Source organism: Aedes albopictus, chromosome 2 (assembly GCF_035046485.1).
Source record: "Aedes albopictus strain Foshan chromosome 2, AalbF5, whole genome shotgun sequence".
Classification (NCBI taxonomy): domain Eukaryota; kingdom Metazoa; phylum Arthropoda; class Insecta; order Diptera; family Culicidae; genus Aedes; species Aedes albopictus.
Genome location: NC_085137.1, coordinates 226,078,159 through 226,099,149, shown reverse-complemented (window position 1 = coordinate 226,099,149; position 20,991 = coordinate 226,078,159). Strand labels below are relative to the sequence as shown.

At 41.3% G+C, this 20,991-nt stretch overlaps 1 protein-coding gene across 2 annotated transcripts in view; it reads right to left on the bottom strand.

Moving 5' to 3' along the window:
• Positions 1-20,991, bottom strand: part of LOC109432900 (sodium/potassium-transporting ATPase subunit beta-2) — a 100,819-nt gene that overhangs the window by 15,930 nt on the left and 63,898 nt on the right. For both annotated transcript variants that reach the window (XM_062851216.1, XM_062851215.1), the window contains exon 4: positions 6,689-6,808. In XM_062851216.1, coding sequence (XP_062707200.1) covers positions 6,689-6,808 — 120 coding nt within the window. The remainder of the gene's footprint in view (positions 1-6,688; positions 6,809-20,991) is intronic.

Below are 20,991 nucleotides of genomic sequence, written 5' to 3'. Positions count from 1 at the left end.
TTTTATAAACGTACTATTAGAGGATTGAAAAACATCAAGTGTTATTTTTAAGCTTCATTTCTGTTTATTTATTTATTTGACAACACCAACAGACAATAATGGTCCCAATGGTTGAATAAAACTTAAACTAGACAAATACATTTGTACAAAAAAAAACATGAAAAGTTAGTTACTAATCGTTATCCGAACTAGAGAAAAAAGAGAAAAAGCTACGACGAACATTTTCACGACTTAAATTAAAATCAAACACTGATGCCACCCTGTTGAAAGTTCGCTGAATGCCCAATAGTGCGCTGTTTAGCTGTTAGCTGCTGATTTCTGGCAAAACAATATCTTTGGCTGTAAAGCTTGAAAAAATATGTAAAATATCCAGATATACAACACCAATTACCATCTAATATTGACAGTAACCAATGTTTACGTTTTAATTCGCAGTTTGTTGATTAACCATGCTGCTGACATGCTGCAGTTACTCGTTATCTGTTTCACTTCAAAGGCTACCCCATACTCCAAATGTGGCGGGGATAAATGCGCCTACATAAAATATGAAATCCTCAGTGAAAAATTAAAAAAATAACAAAATTTACTATGTAATTCAGCATGTAAAAACTGATCCCAAGCCGTTTGGGGGGGTACCAGTCAAGCTTCAACGGCTCCAACAGCTGAGCTCCCAGGAAAAGCTAGCATCCTTCTCGCCTCCAAGTTGTTCTGAAAGCAGCGGCCGTGATTACCATCCCTGCCCAAACAGGGTTAACACACACAAATCAGGGAAGCATCCGGCCAGAGCCCTAGGCGTTTTAGTTTATAAGTAATGCCAAACAGCAGCCAGAACCGAATCACAAAAAAATTCGCCAACAATGTTCACCATGTTTCCGTCCCGATCTGATATGGTGTTTCTCCGGGCTGCCGGCCGGCCCGTTCTGCAAGCTCACAGGCTGTTCCAAACATGGTCTAATTGGCTGCGTAATTGTGAATCGTACACTGTACACGTAACTAATTATTCTACTCTGTACACATTTCACTGAAATTTTACTGAATTCAGAACAACTATGAGCATCCAATGTTGACTCGTCATTTGTATTAATTTTGTCTGACAGAATGACAGATCAACCAAATAGCTGTAATATAGTTATTTTGGAGTTATAATGATTGTCACAAAACAAACAAATAAGTGAGGATGTTGAAAATACGTTATTCAAGGCGCCATTCACCGTGGGGGCTCCATTCACCGTGTGCCTTCGAATATTTTTTCATTATTTCCATATTATGATTGAATGATATGACAATTTTCCTTCAATTTCACCAATACAACACTAATGCATTGTTTCCATGTCAAAATGCTCATTAGAAACATTTAAAAGTATCATTTTAACACTAAAGTGTGTTTACATGAAGCGGGATTCTGCTCGTTCACTGCATTCATAGTATAAAAACGAAAATTGCGCTAAGGTGATTTAAGCGATAAACTAAATGTAGTAACGTTTTTATTCCACCAAGAAGCAATTAAATTCACATATCAGGTATGTATTTTGCATTACCGAAGTAAGTTCAACAAGAAAGTACGATTACTCATACTTTTTAATTGAAACAAAAATGCACGGTGAATGGGTACCCTATAAATCAATGGTCTCCATTCACCGTGCCCCATATTGTCCCATATATCTAGAAAAAATCGAAAATTTGAACATTCGTTTTTCTAATAAAATCTTGCAAGTTATTACTTGAAATGAATTTAAACGAAGAAAATTCCCTTGGCTGGGTTGTTTAGATCATTTTTGAACAAAGTAGAATAAAATTTCTTATACACGGTGAATGGGTCCCTACTACCACGGTGAATGGTGACCTACCACGGAATTAGCAACCCTACTACCCTTTACTAATTGTACTATATCACCAAATTTTGTGAAAAATTTTCTACTTCTGTGGATTTTGCTTTAATTTTAACCTAAAATGAAGGCAATTAAAAGCGGCACTAACAATGTTTATAAGACTGGTGTCAAATGACAGCCCTTATTTGCCCCGAATCCTCTTAGATCCACGGTGAATGGTGCCTTGACGGTATTATAAATGTAATAACATGCTCATGTTGTAGAGTGGCTCGGCAGATGTTATTTTGAAGAAATTTGAACTTGTTCTGAATCAAAATAAACGAATTGTGTGTTCTGCTCCTCTTCATTTTAATAGAAAAATGATTGAAATTACAGTGCTGAAAAAAAATATGAGTACATGAACAAAAATATGAAACGGAATGACATATTTGTTTTCCTTAATGTGTTTATTCGTCGTTGAAAAAATACTTTCTAAATTTAATAAATCTTGGCTATGACCCATTAGAAGTCTATTCCGGGTCAAGGGTTCAGTTTTATTTATGATTAAAATTTCCAATAGTATTAACAATATTTTGAACAGCACTGTAAACTTCATGAACAATCTGCCATATTGCTTTTTTCGTCTGGATTATAAAAAAAATCAGCAAAACAGAATCGTATGGCTGATCAATGTTACGTTATTTATTTCAATACAATGGCGCGTGAATTATGAGTGACTATAATTATATGTTTCACCATAAATCTTGAAGCACCAGTAAATTACCATATTACCATAGATGTTGCTATTACTACTGCATCTATCCTATTTGTTTATTTTTTCCAAATATTTAGACATCATCGACTCCATCTCTCGCGAAGCAGTTCATGTTGAAGTAGCTTCTTGCATTCATTCGGAAAAAGAATATTTGTTTTGCTTTTTTTTGTTCTGCTTTTGAAGTTGTTTCGCTTTGCATACAGTCAGGTTTCCAGAGAGACTGGATATATGGTATATATTTGGCACCTTCAAGTTATTTAACTTTCAAATAGCTTAATTACAACAATTTAAATGGTACGCACGATAACAGCTTTCTATACATTTTTATTACCGGAAAATATCTGAATTTCAACTCATAAATGAAATTGTGTTATATGTGTTATACGCAAGTTTTATAACTGACAAAGAACTCAATTTCACCTGATCAATATTAGAGAGTTGGTTCGGACGTATATTTGGAGTATTATTAGTGTATTAGGATACATCCTAAATAACTTGTAAGATGTTTTATAAGCCGCCATTTTTTTGCGCTGTTTTGCTTATATAAGTGTTCAATATTAAGTTAATAATACAGGAAATGAACAACCGACTAAGTATGAAACGTGAATTTTAAACTATTATAATACTAGTTGTGTTACTTGGGCCAAGATTTAACTTACAACCTAGGGCACTTGGGGAAATGCTACGGTCATTTGAATGAAAAACGTCTTTTTCCCATAGTAATTCCCATACAAACTTTGAAGGGCTTCCCAGGTAACAATTTGATGCTGTACAAACGTTTTTGCAACTATTTTAAATCAGCCTTAATTTGAACAAAAGCTGAGAACAAGAGTTACAATCCTTTATTCAGCTCCTTAACATTTAATTTTGGTGATTTTTTTCAACCTTTAGCTGTTAATAAAGACACTTACGTGAGCCTGTTTTTACCATTAACAGCTTCTATTTCCAGAAGAGATGTTTCGGAATGTATAAAATAAACTGTGGAAAAACTGGGAATTGAACCCAGACCTCTTGGTTTATAGTCACTCACCTTCCCAGGTAACAATTTGATACTGTACAAACGTTTCTCCTACTATTTTAAGTCAGCCTTCATTTGAACAAAAGCTGAGCACAAGAGGTACAATCTTTTATTCAGCTCCTAAACAAATTTTGGTGATTTTATTCAACCTTTAGCTGGTTTGAGGTTCATTAGATGGCTGATTCAAGGCTTAATATGCGCCTAATCAGTAATCAATTAATTTTATTAATTTAAAATAAAATAAAAATACTTTCGTGAGTCTATTTTTATCATTAGCTGCGTCTATTTTCAGCGAGATGTTTATGAATGTATAAATTAATCTGTGGAAAAACTGGGAATTGAACTCGGATCTTCTGTTTTACAGTCACTCAGCAACTACACCACACACACGCTTGTATACATATCCTCGAAAACAAGAGCATTTATTGTTGTGCCTGAATAGTCAAGAACATAAGTTGAACTAAGTCTGTATTGAGGCTGAAGAAGCGATGTGGACTTTACAAAAACATGCTAGGGCCAGCTGTCAAAAAATATTTGATTAAAGGTTTAACAACACATGATTAATTCTGCATGCTGGTGTATATTTTAAAGCTGTTTACCCAGGTGAATAATATTCTGTTCTACTTTTTACTCAGCCATCTATGTATTGCTGATTAAAGAGGTTGAACAAGCCATACTTCAGACCAATATTCAGCTGTCATTGTGTTTAGCCATTGACACCATTAACCAGCTATTGTTCAGCTAATACTTCCACTGTTCAGAATTCATTGTTACTTGGGTTAGCACCTACACCACACACAATTGTATACGTATCCTCGAAAATAAGAGCATTACTTCCCGAGCAGGAATGATTAATTGACACATAACTGAAGCATACCAAAGTCAGGTGTCATACCAAGACAAGGTATTGGTCGGTTATCCAGGTATTGAAAATAACTTATCTTGATTTATCGACTGTAAAGTTTTCTATGAAATATGGTTTGGCTTGCAGTCTCTCAAATCAAAAGGAAACAGAGGTTATCTATTTTCCATTTGAGAGACTGCAAGCCAAACCATATTTGATAGAGAATAACTTATTTTGGTATTTTGTAGGTATTGATAAAATACCTCTACGAGGTATTGGTTTGGTGTTGAGGACTGCTTGAGGTATTAAAATCACCGATTATTATTTTAGTATTGCCATACCTGAAGTCATTATTCACGCGTTATTCACAGAATACACACCAGTTATTATTTAAGGTATTTTACCTCTTATGCAGGGCTATCTAATACCTCATTGAGGTTGTAGGTTAGGGTGGCCCACACTTATATGAAAAACAAAAATTTCGAAAAATACCAAGTCTTACCTCCTAAATCAGTTGTTTAGGACTCCCAGAAGCTACGTTCAAAATTTGAGCAAAATCAGTTGAGCCTAGGGGGCGCTCAAAACGCTTGAAGTTTGTATGGGAAAACTTGGCCAAATGTATGCTGAAATTTTAAGTTTTCGAATTATGCCGCTAGGTGGCGCTGTAAGCGTTCAATAAATAAACCCTTTGCTATTATTGTAGGTGAATATATACCAAAGAACTTTGTCGAAGACCGCGAAGTGATCCGACGGCTGTGAAAAAAGTTATACCCTAGGCAAAGTGTGGCAAAGTATTGAGATTTCATTATTGATATTATTCCTTTACATGTATTGGAAAAACAACAATAAAGTTTATCCTCACTTTACCTAGGGTATAACTTATTTTACAGACGTTGGATCACTTTGCGGTCTTCGACAAAGTTGTTTGGCATTTAGTCACCTACAATAACACCAAAAGGTTTGATTATTGATCGCTTACAGCGCCACCGAGCGGCAAAATTCGAAAACTTAAAATATCTGCATACATTTGGCCAAGTTTTCCCATATAAATTTCAAGCGTTTTGAGCGCCCCCTTAGGCTCATCCGATTTTGCTCAAATTTTGAACGTAGCTTCTGGGAGTCCAAAACTTCTAATTTAGGAGGTAAGACTTACATTTTTCGAAATTTTTGTTTTTCATATAAGTGTGGGCCACCTTATGCATTTTTTTTACCTGTATTAACGAGATTTTTAGCCCTGGGCTAGTTCATCTCGGGACCCACGCTTTACTTCCCTTCCGAAGGAAGAACTCACATTTTGCGAGTTTGTCGGGAGTGGGATTCGATCCCAGGTCCTCGGCGTGAAAGTCGCGTGCTTTAACCATCACACCAGGTCCGCTCCACACACTTTATTGTAGGTATTCGGTTTTCCATACCTCAGTTAGGTATTCTTCAGTTATTTTGAATAAAGGCTGAACAACAGATTATTAATTCTGCCTGTTGGTGTATACTTTAAAGCTGGTTAGACAGATGAAAAATGTTCTATTCAACTTGATATTCAGCCATCTATGTATTGCTGATTAAAGAACCATACTCCAGACCAATATTCAGCAATCATTGTGTTCAGCCACTGCCACCATTACCCAGCCACTGTTCTGCTAATACTCTCACTGATCAGCATTCATTGTTACTTGGGTTGTGCACTCACAATTTTCAATCAAATCAGCTAAATTTTTTGGAGATGGCTTAGAATCTGATTACGAATTGAATAAGCGGTGTGGAGCAAAAACGTTTTTTTTTTAAATCACGCCTCTGCCCATTGCAAAAGTTAGGTGAAAAATATTGCTAAACAAATAACATCAACAACATTTTCAGATATAAGCAACCTTTATTTGAATTGAGAAGTTCGCGTCCACGCGATTCGTGCATTGATCTGGAAATGCCAAGGGAAAAGCTTTATTTGTAAACTATACACTGCGTTATTGCATCTTAGTGGAAGTAATTTCAATTTATCGACATTTTACCGCTTCTAATTATGTCCCCGGAAACAAATTTGTACCGGGTCCAAGCGAGGACATTTTTCAAATGCGATACATTCGATTTCCAATGCGGAACGAATCGGTGAATACCTATACGTACGTCGTACATACATACTGCAGTAATTGAGCGTTGCGAGGAAAAGTCACGAGGCACGAGAGTGCCTTCCGAAAACCGTGTTTGATTTATGGCATAGCAAAAACAACATCACATCTCTCTGCTGATCTTACCTTGGAGGAAGTCGTCCAGTGCATCAGTCCATTGCTTGTAGTTTTTCTCTTCGGTGCCCTTGTACCAGATGAGCGTACTTTCGACGTTGTCTTCTGACGGGAGTGGACGGAAACCCAGGCCTGGAAAAAAGAAGAAAAATAAATTGTTTGATTAATCATCATTACAAAATTGCTCAAACTAAATACTGTCATTATTATAGGCATAAACACAATGCATAATTTGTATGATTTTGCGAATGTTAATCCGTTTTCAAAACTAGATACGGATTGCAAATTTCTTATCGTTAAATTGTAAACTTTTCGAAATTTCTCTAGAATTTTAAAAAAATAATCTCAGACGTTTCAGAACGACCTTCCTGTCTACCTCGCTGACCTGGAACAATTTAGTTAGGTGCAAAAAGTTAGGTGTCATTTTCAAAACATTAAATCAGAATCATCGCGATTCGCACTAGGGCAGATCCGGTAAGCCTCAACAGTAACCGAAAATCAGTTCATCGATGCCATCCATTTCAAGTTCATACAGTTCGTCATCGCCGGTAACGCCGCCGCCTAATCGCAAAATGAACCAGTTTAATCATCAACTTCCCGCCATTATGCAATCACTCTATGAATGACCGCACGATCTGGAACCACACAGTCAGTGCCGGCCCCAGAATAGATGAATGAATGCATAAGTTTGAACTTCTCGCCGAGATATCCATACACCGACGTATAAATGTTGCGTTCGCATCCAGAGCACTACTCTGGAGTCGCCGCGCCGCCACGCCGATGCGATGCGCTAGATGATATCTATCCGCAGATCACCCGGGGGCGGTCGGTCGGCCGGCCGGCAGTGTAAGCATTATAATGACCCAATTTACAACCGTTTCTCGAAATTGATACGGCGGCCATAGACGGACGCGCTCCTGATGAATGCCCGGATGAGCATTTAACGTCATTCCCACGCCGGGTGATTTATCTCGGGCTGTTACTGGGTCGGTAAGTCGCGGTTGATTGACGGATTTACTTGCGAAGTGCTGTCGATCTGTGTCTGTATGTTTCCAAGGGCAGATTTTTATGGAGAAAACTGAAGACTCGACGTGTTGCTTGACTATGATGGCAGAGCAGTGGCACAGTCGATTGCGTGGATTTGATGCGAAAATGAAACTCAAGATTCATAAAGGTTAATTAACCTGTAGTAGAGCTGAAATGCGAAGTAGATCATGTTTCTGGTTTGCAAGTGTCTGCAAAGCTAAGTACGGAGCAAATGAATGTATACTAGTGTGGGTCATCGTTTATATGGAAAAATGAAAAATTCAATGGTATACCATCAGATCAAAGCTTTTTTGATCCCATTTCAGGACCCAAATAAGTGTGCAAATTTTGGGCACGATCGGTTATGTCTACGTTTTGCGCATCGCGTTTGAAGTTTGTATGGGATTTTACATGGAAAAACACACTTTTTGCATTTCTCTCATAACAAGCCCGAATTTTTCTAAAACCGTGTAACCGATAAAGGGAAAACATAGCCTAGGGTGTTCTGAAAAACTTTGTCGGGGACCGCGAAGTGATCTGATGCTTATGAAAAAAGTTATAGCGTTGGCATTGCTTGGCGAATCAGCATGATTTTGTTGCTATTGTTATTCCTTTACATGTTAAAACATAAACACATGCATGCGGTTCGTTGGTTGTAACTTATTTCACAAGCATCGGATCGCTTTGCGGTCTTCAACAAAGATTTACAGAACATCGTAGGCTATCATTTTACAGTATCGATTTAAAAGTTTCAGACAAACTTTTTCAACTTATGGCTAAAATGCACAAAAGTATGTTTTCCCATACAAAATCCCATACAAATTTCAATTGCAATGCGCAAAGTGTAGACTCAACTGATCGTGCTCAAATTTTGCACAGATACTCAGGACCCGAAACGGAACCCAAAAAGCTTTGATCTGACAAAACGGTTCCGATGACCCACACTAATGTATACTCTTCTACAATTATACAGCTCGAGCTACATGATTAGGTTTCACTGATATCACAATGGGTAAAAAGTACTTACAACTCAAGGATGCCAGCGCCCCTACAGTCATAGCTGTAAAGGCGTGGGTATTCAGTATGACCATGCTGAGGATGACAGATTCGATTCCCGGTCAGTCCAGGAAATTTCCTTGACTCTTTGAATTCAGAATATCTTCGTGCCTGCCACCCGATATACACATGCAAAATGGTCATTGGCAGACAAAAGAGGCACAAAACAAGCAACAAAGAAGGTGCGACGATTACTCTTTATCCCTACTGGTGGCAGATAATGACATGATCTCGATTTTTTTTGTTGCAGACAAAACGGAAGCTGAATTTGTTGCGTATTTTTCAACTCGTGATTAATCAATTATTACTAACCCAAAGTCGAATCTGTTTGATGATAGAGCTTCACCAGAGTTGCAGTGTTTACCGACTCTACGTTACCGTTCAAAAATCGCAATGCAAGGCTTAAAAATCTCTAAACTCATGGTGTACGATGTTAATCCCATTATTTTCAAGTTGGGACAAACTTATGTCGCATAGGTTGTTTTGTCGCAACAAATACAGGTTGCGACATTGTCATTATTGTTGCGCGATGGTTGGATTTTGATTCACTGTTGGCAGATGAAGCTCTCTTAAAGCAGCAGGGACAGGAGTCCAGGGACTTGACGATCACCCCCCTCCCTTCCTTCTGCGAGTCAGCTGGGAGCCTAGGATTCTTCTCTAAGAGATGGATATCATAACTGTGTTGATCTACCACCTTTAGCGCCAAGGGTGACAGAGCACCGGGGCTTGACAAAAAAAAAAAAGGCTTGAGCAATCCATCTCAAGCGCAGTAAGCCTAGGCGTGGCGAAAGCCCAGCAGTGAGCTCTGCTGGGCCTCTTCAGAAACTCCACAGATCCGGAAGCAACTCAGTACAAGCCACATGGCACCGTTTCCAAAGTGTCACAGCCCAGCTAGGAGTGCCTCGGGCAGATCAGGAACGATACCAATAAGTCCCTGATTACGGCATACTAGTCTTCCTTTGTAATTGATAACTGAGACGGTACACGCTTAGGTAACTACGTACAAGAGAGCTGGTAGCGACGGCATTCTATCCTCTTACCCAAGCAGCACACAAGTCACAAAGAAGTGTAGACAGCGCAGGTTTTTGGTTGTACAGGAGTTACATTCATGTAATGCTAACTCAAAGGCAGAATAACTTGAAAATTACTCGTGTCTAAAAAAAACTGCGCTGTAAACACTTCTTTGTGACTTGTGTGCTGCTTGGGTAGCAAGGTCGGGTGACACTGAATAGAAACGGTGGATGGGCTAATGTCGGCGCTGTTTTCGGTTCCATAATACCGTGGTGTGGCCTTAAAGTACGTTCCTGATCTGTGCCCAACTTGGGCAACTAACTGAATGGAAGTAGGTTCAGATTTACCCTCCTGATAAACGCTGATCCGGCTCTGAGCCCAGTCCCCATAAGGGCCTGCTTACATAGATAACCACCAGAATCATTGGCGACTACTTCATTTGAAAGTCTCTTTAAGTCTATTTAATAAAGATAATAAAAAATAGGGCCCATATAGCCGAGGCGGTAAACGCACGGCTATTCAGCATGACCATGCTGAGGGTGACGGGTTCGATTCCCGGTCGGTCCAGGATCTTTTCGTAAAGGAAATTTCCTTGGGCATAGAGTATCTTCGTGCCTGCCACACGATATACACATGCAAAATGGTCATTGGCAGAGGAAGCTATCAGTTAATAACTGTGGAAGTGCTCATAGAACACTAAGCTGAGAAGCAGGCTTTGTCCCAGTGAGGACGTTACGCCAAGAAGAAGAAGAAGAAGAAGAAGAAGAAGAAGAAGAAGAAGAAGAAAAAGAAGAAAAAAAAATACTTCATTTGCAGTGAGGGATAGCGGCTCTAAAGGAAACCAACAGAAATGATAACCAATCCATGAGCAACAACAACAACAATGTGGTCGAGAGTTGAGAGGCAGAAGCAATGGCGTTAAACCCGTTCGCGCGAGGAGGACTGGCGCAACTCCCAAGTAACATTTTGAGTTTTATTTATCGTTTTCTATAAGCAGTTTTCATGGCAAATTTTATAAAACTGCTAATAAAACTAACATTTCCATCACAACCTTCTGATAACCGCTATAAGAACGTATTCCGACCAAATGGACCACTCCTATAGAGGTTAATAAATCAACATTTAAAGGAACAATAAGTCCACAATAAAACTTTCATGTTTCTCATTTCTGCTCGAAAAAGTTTGACATCCAGTTTCGTTCTGACCGTGCGAGAAAGGTAAACAATCTACTCTCGGAATCGTAACCATCATGGAACTGAATTTTAATGAAGAGTAGAAGTTGTTTGTTGGAAAATGTGTAACTTTGTGACGATTGTTACATCAATTCAGTGAAGGCGAGAGAAATTTTACCGTGCATGTTGCGATAACAAATGCATATAATTAACGCGCCATTCAAACAGTGCAGTTTTTGGCAAAAAAATGTTTATAAAGTAAAAACAAAGTGTCGGATTTTTTCACGTTTTCCTCCAGAAATAACTTACCGGTATCGATAACAACCCTGCCCCTCATCAAAAGCGTCATATCATCAAGGTATGTACTATTTTATTGTGTTTATCGATTTTGCGTTGTGAATAAGTGATACATTTCAATATGGCAGCAGCTGCCTCCCGAAAAAAAATAATGCGTACGACAATAAAGCTTCTATCTCTTCGTCACAACCGCAATAAGTGAAACTGATCATGCCATTACCATATTAAATTCACAATAAATCTATCTGTGGATTTCGCGCTCAGATAGATCATGAACAGCATTTCACTATGGTCGGCTATGGTTGGTCAAAAAAATTCAATGAAATAAATAAACAAATACCAGTGGTGCTTATTTAATTGGAAGAATATTTTTTCAATATAGAGTTCTGAGATCAGCGTAATGAGTCCATTATTTGATTAAAAATATAATGCATTTTAGCCGTGATTATGGTTGTTCATGGTTTTGGCCACATAATATGACATAATGCATATCAGCCATGATATGCAGCCATTGTTTATTTTTTAGTACCCTTGACGACTGCAATACAATCATTCATAAATCAAATTGGGTGCACCGTTGGAAAGTTTTGTGATGATTTTATTGACACTTCATAGAACGCTTCTAGAGTCAAATAAAACTTCAGCCGATGGCGTTGTTGGTGGCCGTAATAAACCTCTAATAAAACCAAAATAAATCCAAAGAGCTCTGAAAATGTTACTTGGGCAATGATTTCCAATTGGATTCACCAAATGCTCAAAAACCGATATCTCTTCTCGACATTGCGTCTAGCAGGGATTAGGAAATTGAGTGTTTGTGGATGCCCCCAAGGGGGAGTCTTATCACCGCTTTTATGGAATCTCGTAGCAGATACGCTATTGAGGCAACTCAATAATAGCGGTTTTCCTACTTATGGTTTTGCCGACGACTACCTAACATTGTTAGTTAGTATGTGCATCAGCACCCTTTTCGACCTGATGCAAAACGCCCTTCAGATAGTTGAGGGCTGGTGTCGCCAATATGGCCTTTCGGTTAATCCGAGTAAAACTTCTATTATTATTATTATTGTCTTTATTAATGAGGTTTTCAACCCTTGGTTGGTTCGCCTCAAGAAAATAAAAGTATTTTTACAGAGTTGATAACATTGTATGTGGTATAGAATGGGATTGAAAAAAAAAAGAAGTGGCCAGAAGGGCCTATTTTTTTTTTTTTTTTTTTTTTTTTTTTTTTTTTTTTTTTTTTTTTTTTTTTTTTTTTTTTTTTTTTTTTTTTTGGATGTGGTATAGAATAAGCTTAATTTTTTTTTTCAATGTATAAATCTGTCAATTCTGGCTATTGTTTCTTCTAATCCTAAAGGTTTGTCTCTTGAATGGTTTGCTGTCTTCGTGTCCTTATCTTCGTCCGTTTCCATGCCAAAAGTCGATTTCCGTCAATCCGTGTATCCGCCGCACCCTACCGAGTTCAGGTCCCAATTGGGACCCTCACTCGGTGGGTTTGGAGGAGTTATTGCTGTGTGTTGGGAGATTAGATTTGTGTGAATAAACCAGCATCTTTTAAAAAGCAAATTAGTATGGTCTCACCTGCTTCATCATTATTGAGTGCATTTCGAATGCTTCCTATTTGGTAATGTGTCCTGAGTTGTTCCAGTGTTGGACACTCGCAAATCATGTGTTCCACTGAGTTGAAGACTCCACACGTCTCGCAAGTCTTCCGAAAAGAAGTACCTCCAGTGTAATCGTGTGAAGTCCTGGTGTGGCCTGTACGGAGACGGGATAGTACAACCTGTTCTCTTCTAGTCTGCCTATCTTCCCAGGCATCCGTGGTTCCTTTTATTTTTCGGATGAATAGGGAGCGGTTTGTCCTCCATTCCTCAGCCCAAGAGTTTTGAACTGTGGTCTTCACCCAATGTTTTGCGTCCGCACCGGGTACTCCTCGCGTAAGACGACGACTCGTTCGGCCAAGATTGGCGAGAGCATCTGCTTTCTCATTCCCGGGAATCCCGGTGTGGCCCGGGATCCAGGTTAATGTGACATTTTTTGTTTCGTCGTCGATGAGGTCTTGAGCGGCCTGGATCCAAGGATGATTTGCTCTGGAAGACTCCAGGGCTAGTAAAGTGCTAGCAGAATCTGTGGCTATTAAAACAGGTCTTTCAAATGGTCTTGATATTGCTACCAATAGGGCCGCCGCCTCGGCGGTGAAAACAGAGCATTGGTCAGCCAGGCTACGATGTTCCTGGAATCCCGTGCCATGTACTCCAATTCCTACTTTTCCAGCCGCCTTAGATCCGTCGGAGTATATTATCTCGGAATGAGGGTACCGGGTCCTTAGCCGTTCAAGAAACAGTGCTCGTGCTATAATTGGATTACCACCCTTGCGAAAATGATTCTCAATTTTTCTGTCGATTTTAGGAGATCTGGCCTGCCAGCTCCTAGGTCCGTTGCGGTGGAGTTCTACCACCGGGGGAAGGGTGGCATCGGCCACAGAGGTCAGGATTCGATTGGCTTCACTGGCGATGAAGGCCACCGATCCATCATCCTTGGTGTGTTCCAAAAAGCTTATTGCCCGGTTACAAACTGCAATAGCAGTTTTGTATCTGAAGGGAAGGACCCCAGACTCTACAACGACCGCATTAGCGGGTGTTGACGGGAGCAGGCCCGCTATTGACCTAATGGTATGGTATTATTGTATATTGGCTCCAACTGTTGAACTAGTTGGTCGAAGGCGCGGCAGGTTATTTCAATACCATAGAAAAGGCGACTGCACACGATCGCGTTTGCAACTCTTTTCCGAATTGATCTGTCGTTTATGGTACATCTGTTTGAGATAACCTTCATGAGATTGACGCGGCTTTTACACTTTTTCTTTGTAATTTCGAAATGCTTTTTAAAACTTAGGTTTCGGTCCAATGTTATCCCGAGTACATTTATTGCTTTTTTCGTAGGGATTGGTTTGCCATGGATGGTGATAGGTTTTCGGGGGGGGATATGGCTACTAGAGCAAATGTGTAGCCTGGCACATTTTTCTGATGAGATATCAAAGCCTGTCAGGTCGGCCCATTTAGCGACTGCGTTTGTTGCAGTTTGCAGTTTTCTCCTTACAACCTTTGGCCTGCTCCCACACACTACTAGTAAAATATCATCTGCATATACAAATATAAATATACCCTTGGGAAGGACATCGAAAACACTATTTATCGCTACTAAGAAAAGCGTAACTGCTAAAACCGAGCCCTGAGGAACTCCTGTTTCCTCTTTGGTAGATTTCGATTTGGTGTTACCTATAATTACCCGAAAAGTACGATTACTTAAAAACTGTTTTATAAAAAGTAGTAAGTTTCCTGTAATTCCCCACTTAACCAACTGCTGGAGTACTCCTGGGGTCCAGGCCCGGTTATAGGCTTTTGCTAAGTCTAATGAAGCGATTTCGATATGTTCACCCTGGGAGAAGGCATCATTGAGGACCTGGCCGAGTGTAGCCAGATATGTTCCTGTACCTTGACCTGCTCTAAACGCATGTTGTCTTTGGTCCAGCCTTTGATTAGTTTCCAAATGTTCGACGAGTCGCCTGTTGACCATTCGTTCCATCAGTTTAGCCATGCAACTCGTTAGGGTGATTGGTCTATAACTATTTACGGCATTTGCTGGGCCACTATCTTTGGGTATAGGTACAACGAAACCTTGTCTCCATTCATCAGGGAAGGTGCCTTCAGTCCATTCTTTATTAATTGCGTCTAGTAACGCCCTCTTTCCAACTTCTGGGAGATTTTTAATCATCGGGTATCCGATTTCGTCGGGTCCCACCGATTTTCCTGTAGCTTTCTGAAGTGCAAAGTCTAATTCCTTCATAGTAAAGCGGAGATTGAAATTTTGACCTCTACCAGGAGGAATCACAAAGTTGGTTACAGCCTGGTCAGGAGAAGGATGTTTTTTCAAGAAAGAGCTAGAGTATCGCTGAAAGGATGAAATTTCGTAAAAATGATCAGCTAGGGCGTCTGCAATCTCTTCCGGGTCTCTGGTGGTCGCTCCGTTTGCTGTTAGAGCCATACCTTTCACGCGTCTTTTCCCATTAATCCTGTTTACACGGCTCCACAGCTCTGTTGCGGATTGATGCTCGTTGATGCCATTCAAAAAATCCGTCCATGATTTTTCTTTTGCTTCTCTTATCATTTGCCGACAATAATTTCGGGCTTCTCGGTAAGCCTGATTAGCTGCTTCTTTTTCTGGGTGGCACTCTGGTAGTCTCTTTGCCGCTCGGAGAGCTTTCCTGCGTGCTTTTACCACCTTTTTTATGCTATCGTTCCACCAATAGAGTGCTCGACGACCAGGTGTACTACTGGTCTTAGGGATAGTAGCTGAGGCGGTGTTAATGATCGTTTCTGTAAGCTCACTAATTGATTTTGGTCGGGTGTTTTCAATTTCGGATTCAAGTGATTCTTGAAAACTCGTCCAGTTGGCTTTTTCAAAGATCCATCTGGGACGACGAGATGTTTCGGGAGGTGTTGCATCCAGATTCAAGGTAATTGGGACGTGGTCACTTCCTAAAGGGTCTGTGCCAGCTGTCCAGTGGAGTCGGTTTAGTATTGTGGTTGAGACTAGTGATATATCGATCGAGGTCTGGACTTGTTTCCTGATAAATGTAGGTGAGCCGTCATTAAGAATCGTCAGGCCGCAAGAGCTGGCTAGTTGTGCTACGAGTGCGCCGCGAGCGTTGGGGACTCGGCTACCCCATGCTTGGTGATGCCCATTGCAGTCACCTAGCAGAACAATTGGTTGTGGGATTGTCTTCATAGCTTTTTTCAAGATATTTTTCAAATTTGGTATTTTTCCATTTGGTAGGTAAAATGAAACTACCGAGACAGGGAACGGCCAAAGGATTCGGGCCGCAACTATTGGAAGATCGGTATCCAGTGTAATTTCAGAAAAGTTGAGTTCAGAAGAGATGCCCAATGCGACTGAGTGGTACTTATTGTGACCGGATTTTGCTATCCAAGTATACCCTTTTCCCAGGGAGTTATTCATTGCAGATACAGACGCTTTGTGGGTTTCTTGGAGTGCAAGTACAACAGGTCTTAAATTGTGCACCTGGATTTCCAGGTCCGGCAAATTATTAAAAAACCCATTGATGTTCCACTGTATAGCGAAAACCATTCTACCGGATATCGTTGGGCAGCACTGGATGTTAGAGCTACATGAGTTAGTTGAAGGTCGAGATCGGAGTCTCGGTGAAAAATCTGCTAATGGTGGAGGTGAAGGAGCTATGTGGTTAGTACAGGGTTTAGACTCTTTGGAAGTCCCACTCGGAGTGGAGCTTACAGCTGGCAAGGATGACGGAGACGTTAGTATTCTACTAGTGAGGTTTGAAGTACCTGGTTTTATGGATGCTAAGGCTCCATAACGCCTTTTGTGCAGTAAGTCATACTGGTTTGCGTTGAACGCTTCTTCGCCTAGTGGAGGAAAGAACTCTGACACAGATGGGGTAGGATATTCGAAGCGTAAGGGTTTTCGTCGTGCTCGCATTGGGTATCTTCTTGGCATGTGACAACGGTTGTCCACCAATATCGGTTCTGATTGCTCTGTGTTAAGGGGGCATTGGCTATCCAAACTATCAATTGATGGTCTTCTAGCTCCTTGTTGGTCGGGTTGATTTTCTGATTGCTCAGTCCAGTCCTTTTTTGTCCGAGTTTTATATTTTTTGTTTGGGGTGAAAATTGCGATGGAGAGTGTGGATAAATGTTTTAACCATGCATTTGTGGGTGGACTGAGTGTTTCGGGTAGTAAGCTTACTTATTTTTTTCCTTTTACCTTGCGAGCTTTGCTGCTCCGCTTGGTATCTGGGGGTTGCGTTGATGAAGATTCTCCACTGAACTCTTCTACGCGATTTCTTTTGGTGGAGTTTGACGCTAGAGTTACATTCGATTTCCGTGTTTCATTTCCTTTGTGAGAGTGAGTAGTTTCCATGCTCGTATCGAAGTTGCCCTTCTGTTTGTTCTGTTTGAGTTGCGACCTGTTTTCCACGATATGACCGTTTCTGGACGTGCTATGGATCCATTCGGAAACATTTTCAGCAACTTTTCGATCAATAGTGCTTGGAATGATCTGTTCGGTTTCTATTGATGACTGTGTTTCGGGGATCGTTACGTTAGAACATTCGGATCGGGTTTCCAAGGCTCGCAGTCGTGCTATTTCGTCGTCCTTCTTTTGTATGATTTCATCTTTCCTCAATACTGCTTCTTGCAATTTCTGAACCGTCGCGGTAAGAGCTGCTACTTCTCGTATTAGATCTTGAATTGTTCCATTTTGTTGTGCCGTGTCCATTCTCTCTCCTATGCCGCGTGTTTGCAGTTGGCGTTCCATTTCGGCTATTCGTTGGTCTTTTGTCTTCGAGTCAGATTGCAGTTTCTGAACCATCGTTGTCAAGTCGGCTATCTCCTTATCTTTACTGGTGTTCACGATACCGGTGTACGTGGTGCTGCTGCTGCTGGCTGATTGTCGGGATTCATATTCACGGCGCGCTTGAGGGTAGGAAATACCCATGTCAATTCGAATGTGCTGGATATCCGATTCTTTGACATACGCTGGGCATTTCCTGCTCGACACTGAATGGCTGTTGTTCTTGCAGATTTTACAAAAGACGGTTCCATTGCATATTGTTCGGTTTGGTCCTACGGTAGTTGGCGGTTTTCTTGATTCTTCGGATCCAGTAGACTCATCGGGGATCGGCAGCGGTGTCGCTGTTGTTTCCTCCGGGTGCACTTTGCTGCATTTTCCACAAATACGGAACGGTTCCTGACAACGTTTACCCGTGTGCCCATACTCCCAGCAGCGGAAACATTGCATGGGAGCCGGGTAGAAATTTCGCGTTTTACATCGATTCCACCCAAAGTCGATGTGCTGGGGGATGACCGTGCCGCAGATCGTGAGGACGACTGTTGCTGTGTTTTCCAATTCCCCTGCGGCATTTCTTCGTTTGATCCTTCGAACGTCTTTTACACCTTGCGCGGAAAGTTGTTCCTGTAGATACTCTTCTGTTAACCCTATGGTGTCGTAGTTGGATACCACACATTTTCGTTGGTTGAGGGTCTCATGTTCATTAATTCGGATCATTGTGCCGTCAGCTAGTTTAGTCATACGTAGTAGACTATCCGCTTGTGCCTTACTACGTACTTTGAGGACATAGGTGATTCCCTTATTTTCCTTGTACGCTCCATCAATTGGTCCGTTGATGAACTTTTCAACCGACAAGCGTAAAAGGAACGGGTCTTGTGGGATAGTCCCGCTTACGGCTTCCATTTTCAAGAAACGCAACTCTCCCGCGGTTCCTGCCTGATCCATAAAACTTGGTAGTAAGCGCCCTGTGTACTCACCGTTTACTCTATTGGACGGTCCACCACCTCCTCCTCCAGGCCCCCCTGGGTCCCCTAAGAGAGGTGGAAATCCGTTCGCTAGCGCCATGCTAGCGGAACGGGCCGGACGGATTCGTTGACTTCCAGGAAAAAGTTCTTTGTTTGTACTGATCGGTAGAAAAGCTTTTCACGCTGCAATCAATCTATAATCGTGGTTGATTACCAGTCACGTTTGCGGTTTTGGACAAAACCTGTTGTCGGAGCGCCCCTTCACAATACTCTTTCTAGGTTATTCACTACCTACAGCTACCGTACTGCTACTATCCCGCCGCTACGAACAATAGATTGTGCTTTACAATAGCCGAGAGAGAAAACACAACCGTACGCCGCAAACGATAGCTGTCGACTGATGAAAACTTCTATTGTTCTTTTCACGGAAAGGCGAAACCGTAATGGCGTTCGACCTTTGCGTCTCTTTGATTCAGGTAAAGTACGTTGGAGTCATTCTTGATTCCAAGCTTTCCTGGACACCTCACATCGAGTTCAGAATCAAGAAAGCTTGTATGGCCTTCGGGCAATGCCGGCGTACTTTTGGTACAACTTGGGATCTAAAACCCAAGTATATCAAATAAATTTACACAACTGTAACTGTGGTTCGGCCAATATTGGCTTATGGATGTCTTGTGTGGTGGCAAAAGGGCGAAGTGAGAACGGTCCAATCAAAATTAGGCCATCTCCAAAGGATGTGCTTAATGGCGATGTCTGGAGCGTTCTCTTCAACACCCACGGCAGCGCTCGAAGTTCTCTTTGACGTTGCCCCACTACACACTCATCTCAAACAAGAAGCATTTTCTTGCACTTACCGGTTACGGGTACTCGGTCTACTAGAGGAAACTCTTGTGAACCGCACATCAACACACACTTCGTTGTTTTCACTTTTGGTGAATTGGGACAAAATTGTTCTTGCTCCAAGTGATCTTGTAATTTTCCATATAGGACATTTTCCACGAAATTCCCTTCCCGGGAAGAGTGGACATCTGGTTATCCGGAAAGAAGTATTTCAGACGGCATCGTATGTTACACTGATGGCTCCCTTCTCGAAGGTCGAGCAGGTGCTGGTGTTTATTCTCGTGAGCTAAGGCTGTATCAGTCTAACTCACTTGGTAGACACTGCACCGTTTTTCAGGTCGAAATCTTTGCTCTTATGTGCGGAGTGCATTCAGCACTTCAGCAGCGAGTAATGGGCAAAGTAATATACTTCTGTTCAGATAGCCAGGCTTCTATTAAAGCACTTGCTTCGGCCAACTCTAGGTCGAAGATAGTTATCGCTTGTCGAACTCAAATCGAGGAGCTGAATTCAGCAAACGCTGTTCACCTTGTATGGGTGCCTGGTCATTCTTCCATCGCTGGAAATGAATTGGCTGATGAGTTAGCTCGCTCTGGAGCATCACATGACTTCATTGGCCCTGAGCCAGCTATTCCGGTATCGAAGTGATGTATAAAGCTTCAGATTCACACCTGGGCTGTCACTCAACACAGACAATATTGGAATAGTTTGGAGTCATGTCGTCAAACCAAATTAAATTGTATAGTGCTGAGCCATCTCTACGGGTGGCGAAGTATCTAACTAATCTGTCTAAGCAGAATTGCAGCATGCTGGTCAAAGCATTGACTGGCCACTGCCGACTCAGCTATCACATGGCAAATATTCAGCAAGCTGATTCATTTGCCTGTGATAGCTGTGAATCCGATTATGGAACTTCGTATCATTTGATATGTAACTGTCCAGTTTTCGCGCAACTGCGTTTCCGAGTATTCGGTAAAGACTTATTAAGTGATACTGACTTCAGAAACCTGAATCTTCATTCTGTTGTTCTTAACCCGCTGTGGTAAAGAGCTATAGGCTCTCTTTCGCTTTATGCGTAATTACAGTGCCCTCTTCAGGGCGCTGTTTGAACCCATTGTGGTACGCTTGTGCGTTAGTACCCTCTTCCAGGGTATTTTTCCTATTTCCCTACCTGCCCCTATCCCCATCCAAATCTTTTTTCCTTCCTTTTCACACAGGTAGATGATGAAATAGGCTGTTATTTTGGCGATGGCACAAATGTCCCAATCCCAAATGGAGGAGAACGTGCCTCTGGAGCCGGCCTTCTGATACCTGATACCTTTGGTCATCGGTGGAGACTTCAACGCCTGGGCGATCGTGTGGGGTAGTCAATCGACTAAAGCGAGAGGCTCGGCTGTACTTGAAGCTACGGCTAGACTGAACGTGGATGTCGAGAACGTAGGCGACAGAAAAACCTACAGTAGGAACGGTACAGAGTCCATCATTGATGTGACCTTCTGGAGCCCGGGTCTAAACCCCCTAGCTCTGACTGGAGGGTCAACGATGGATTCACGCACAGTGCCCATC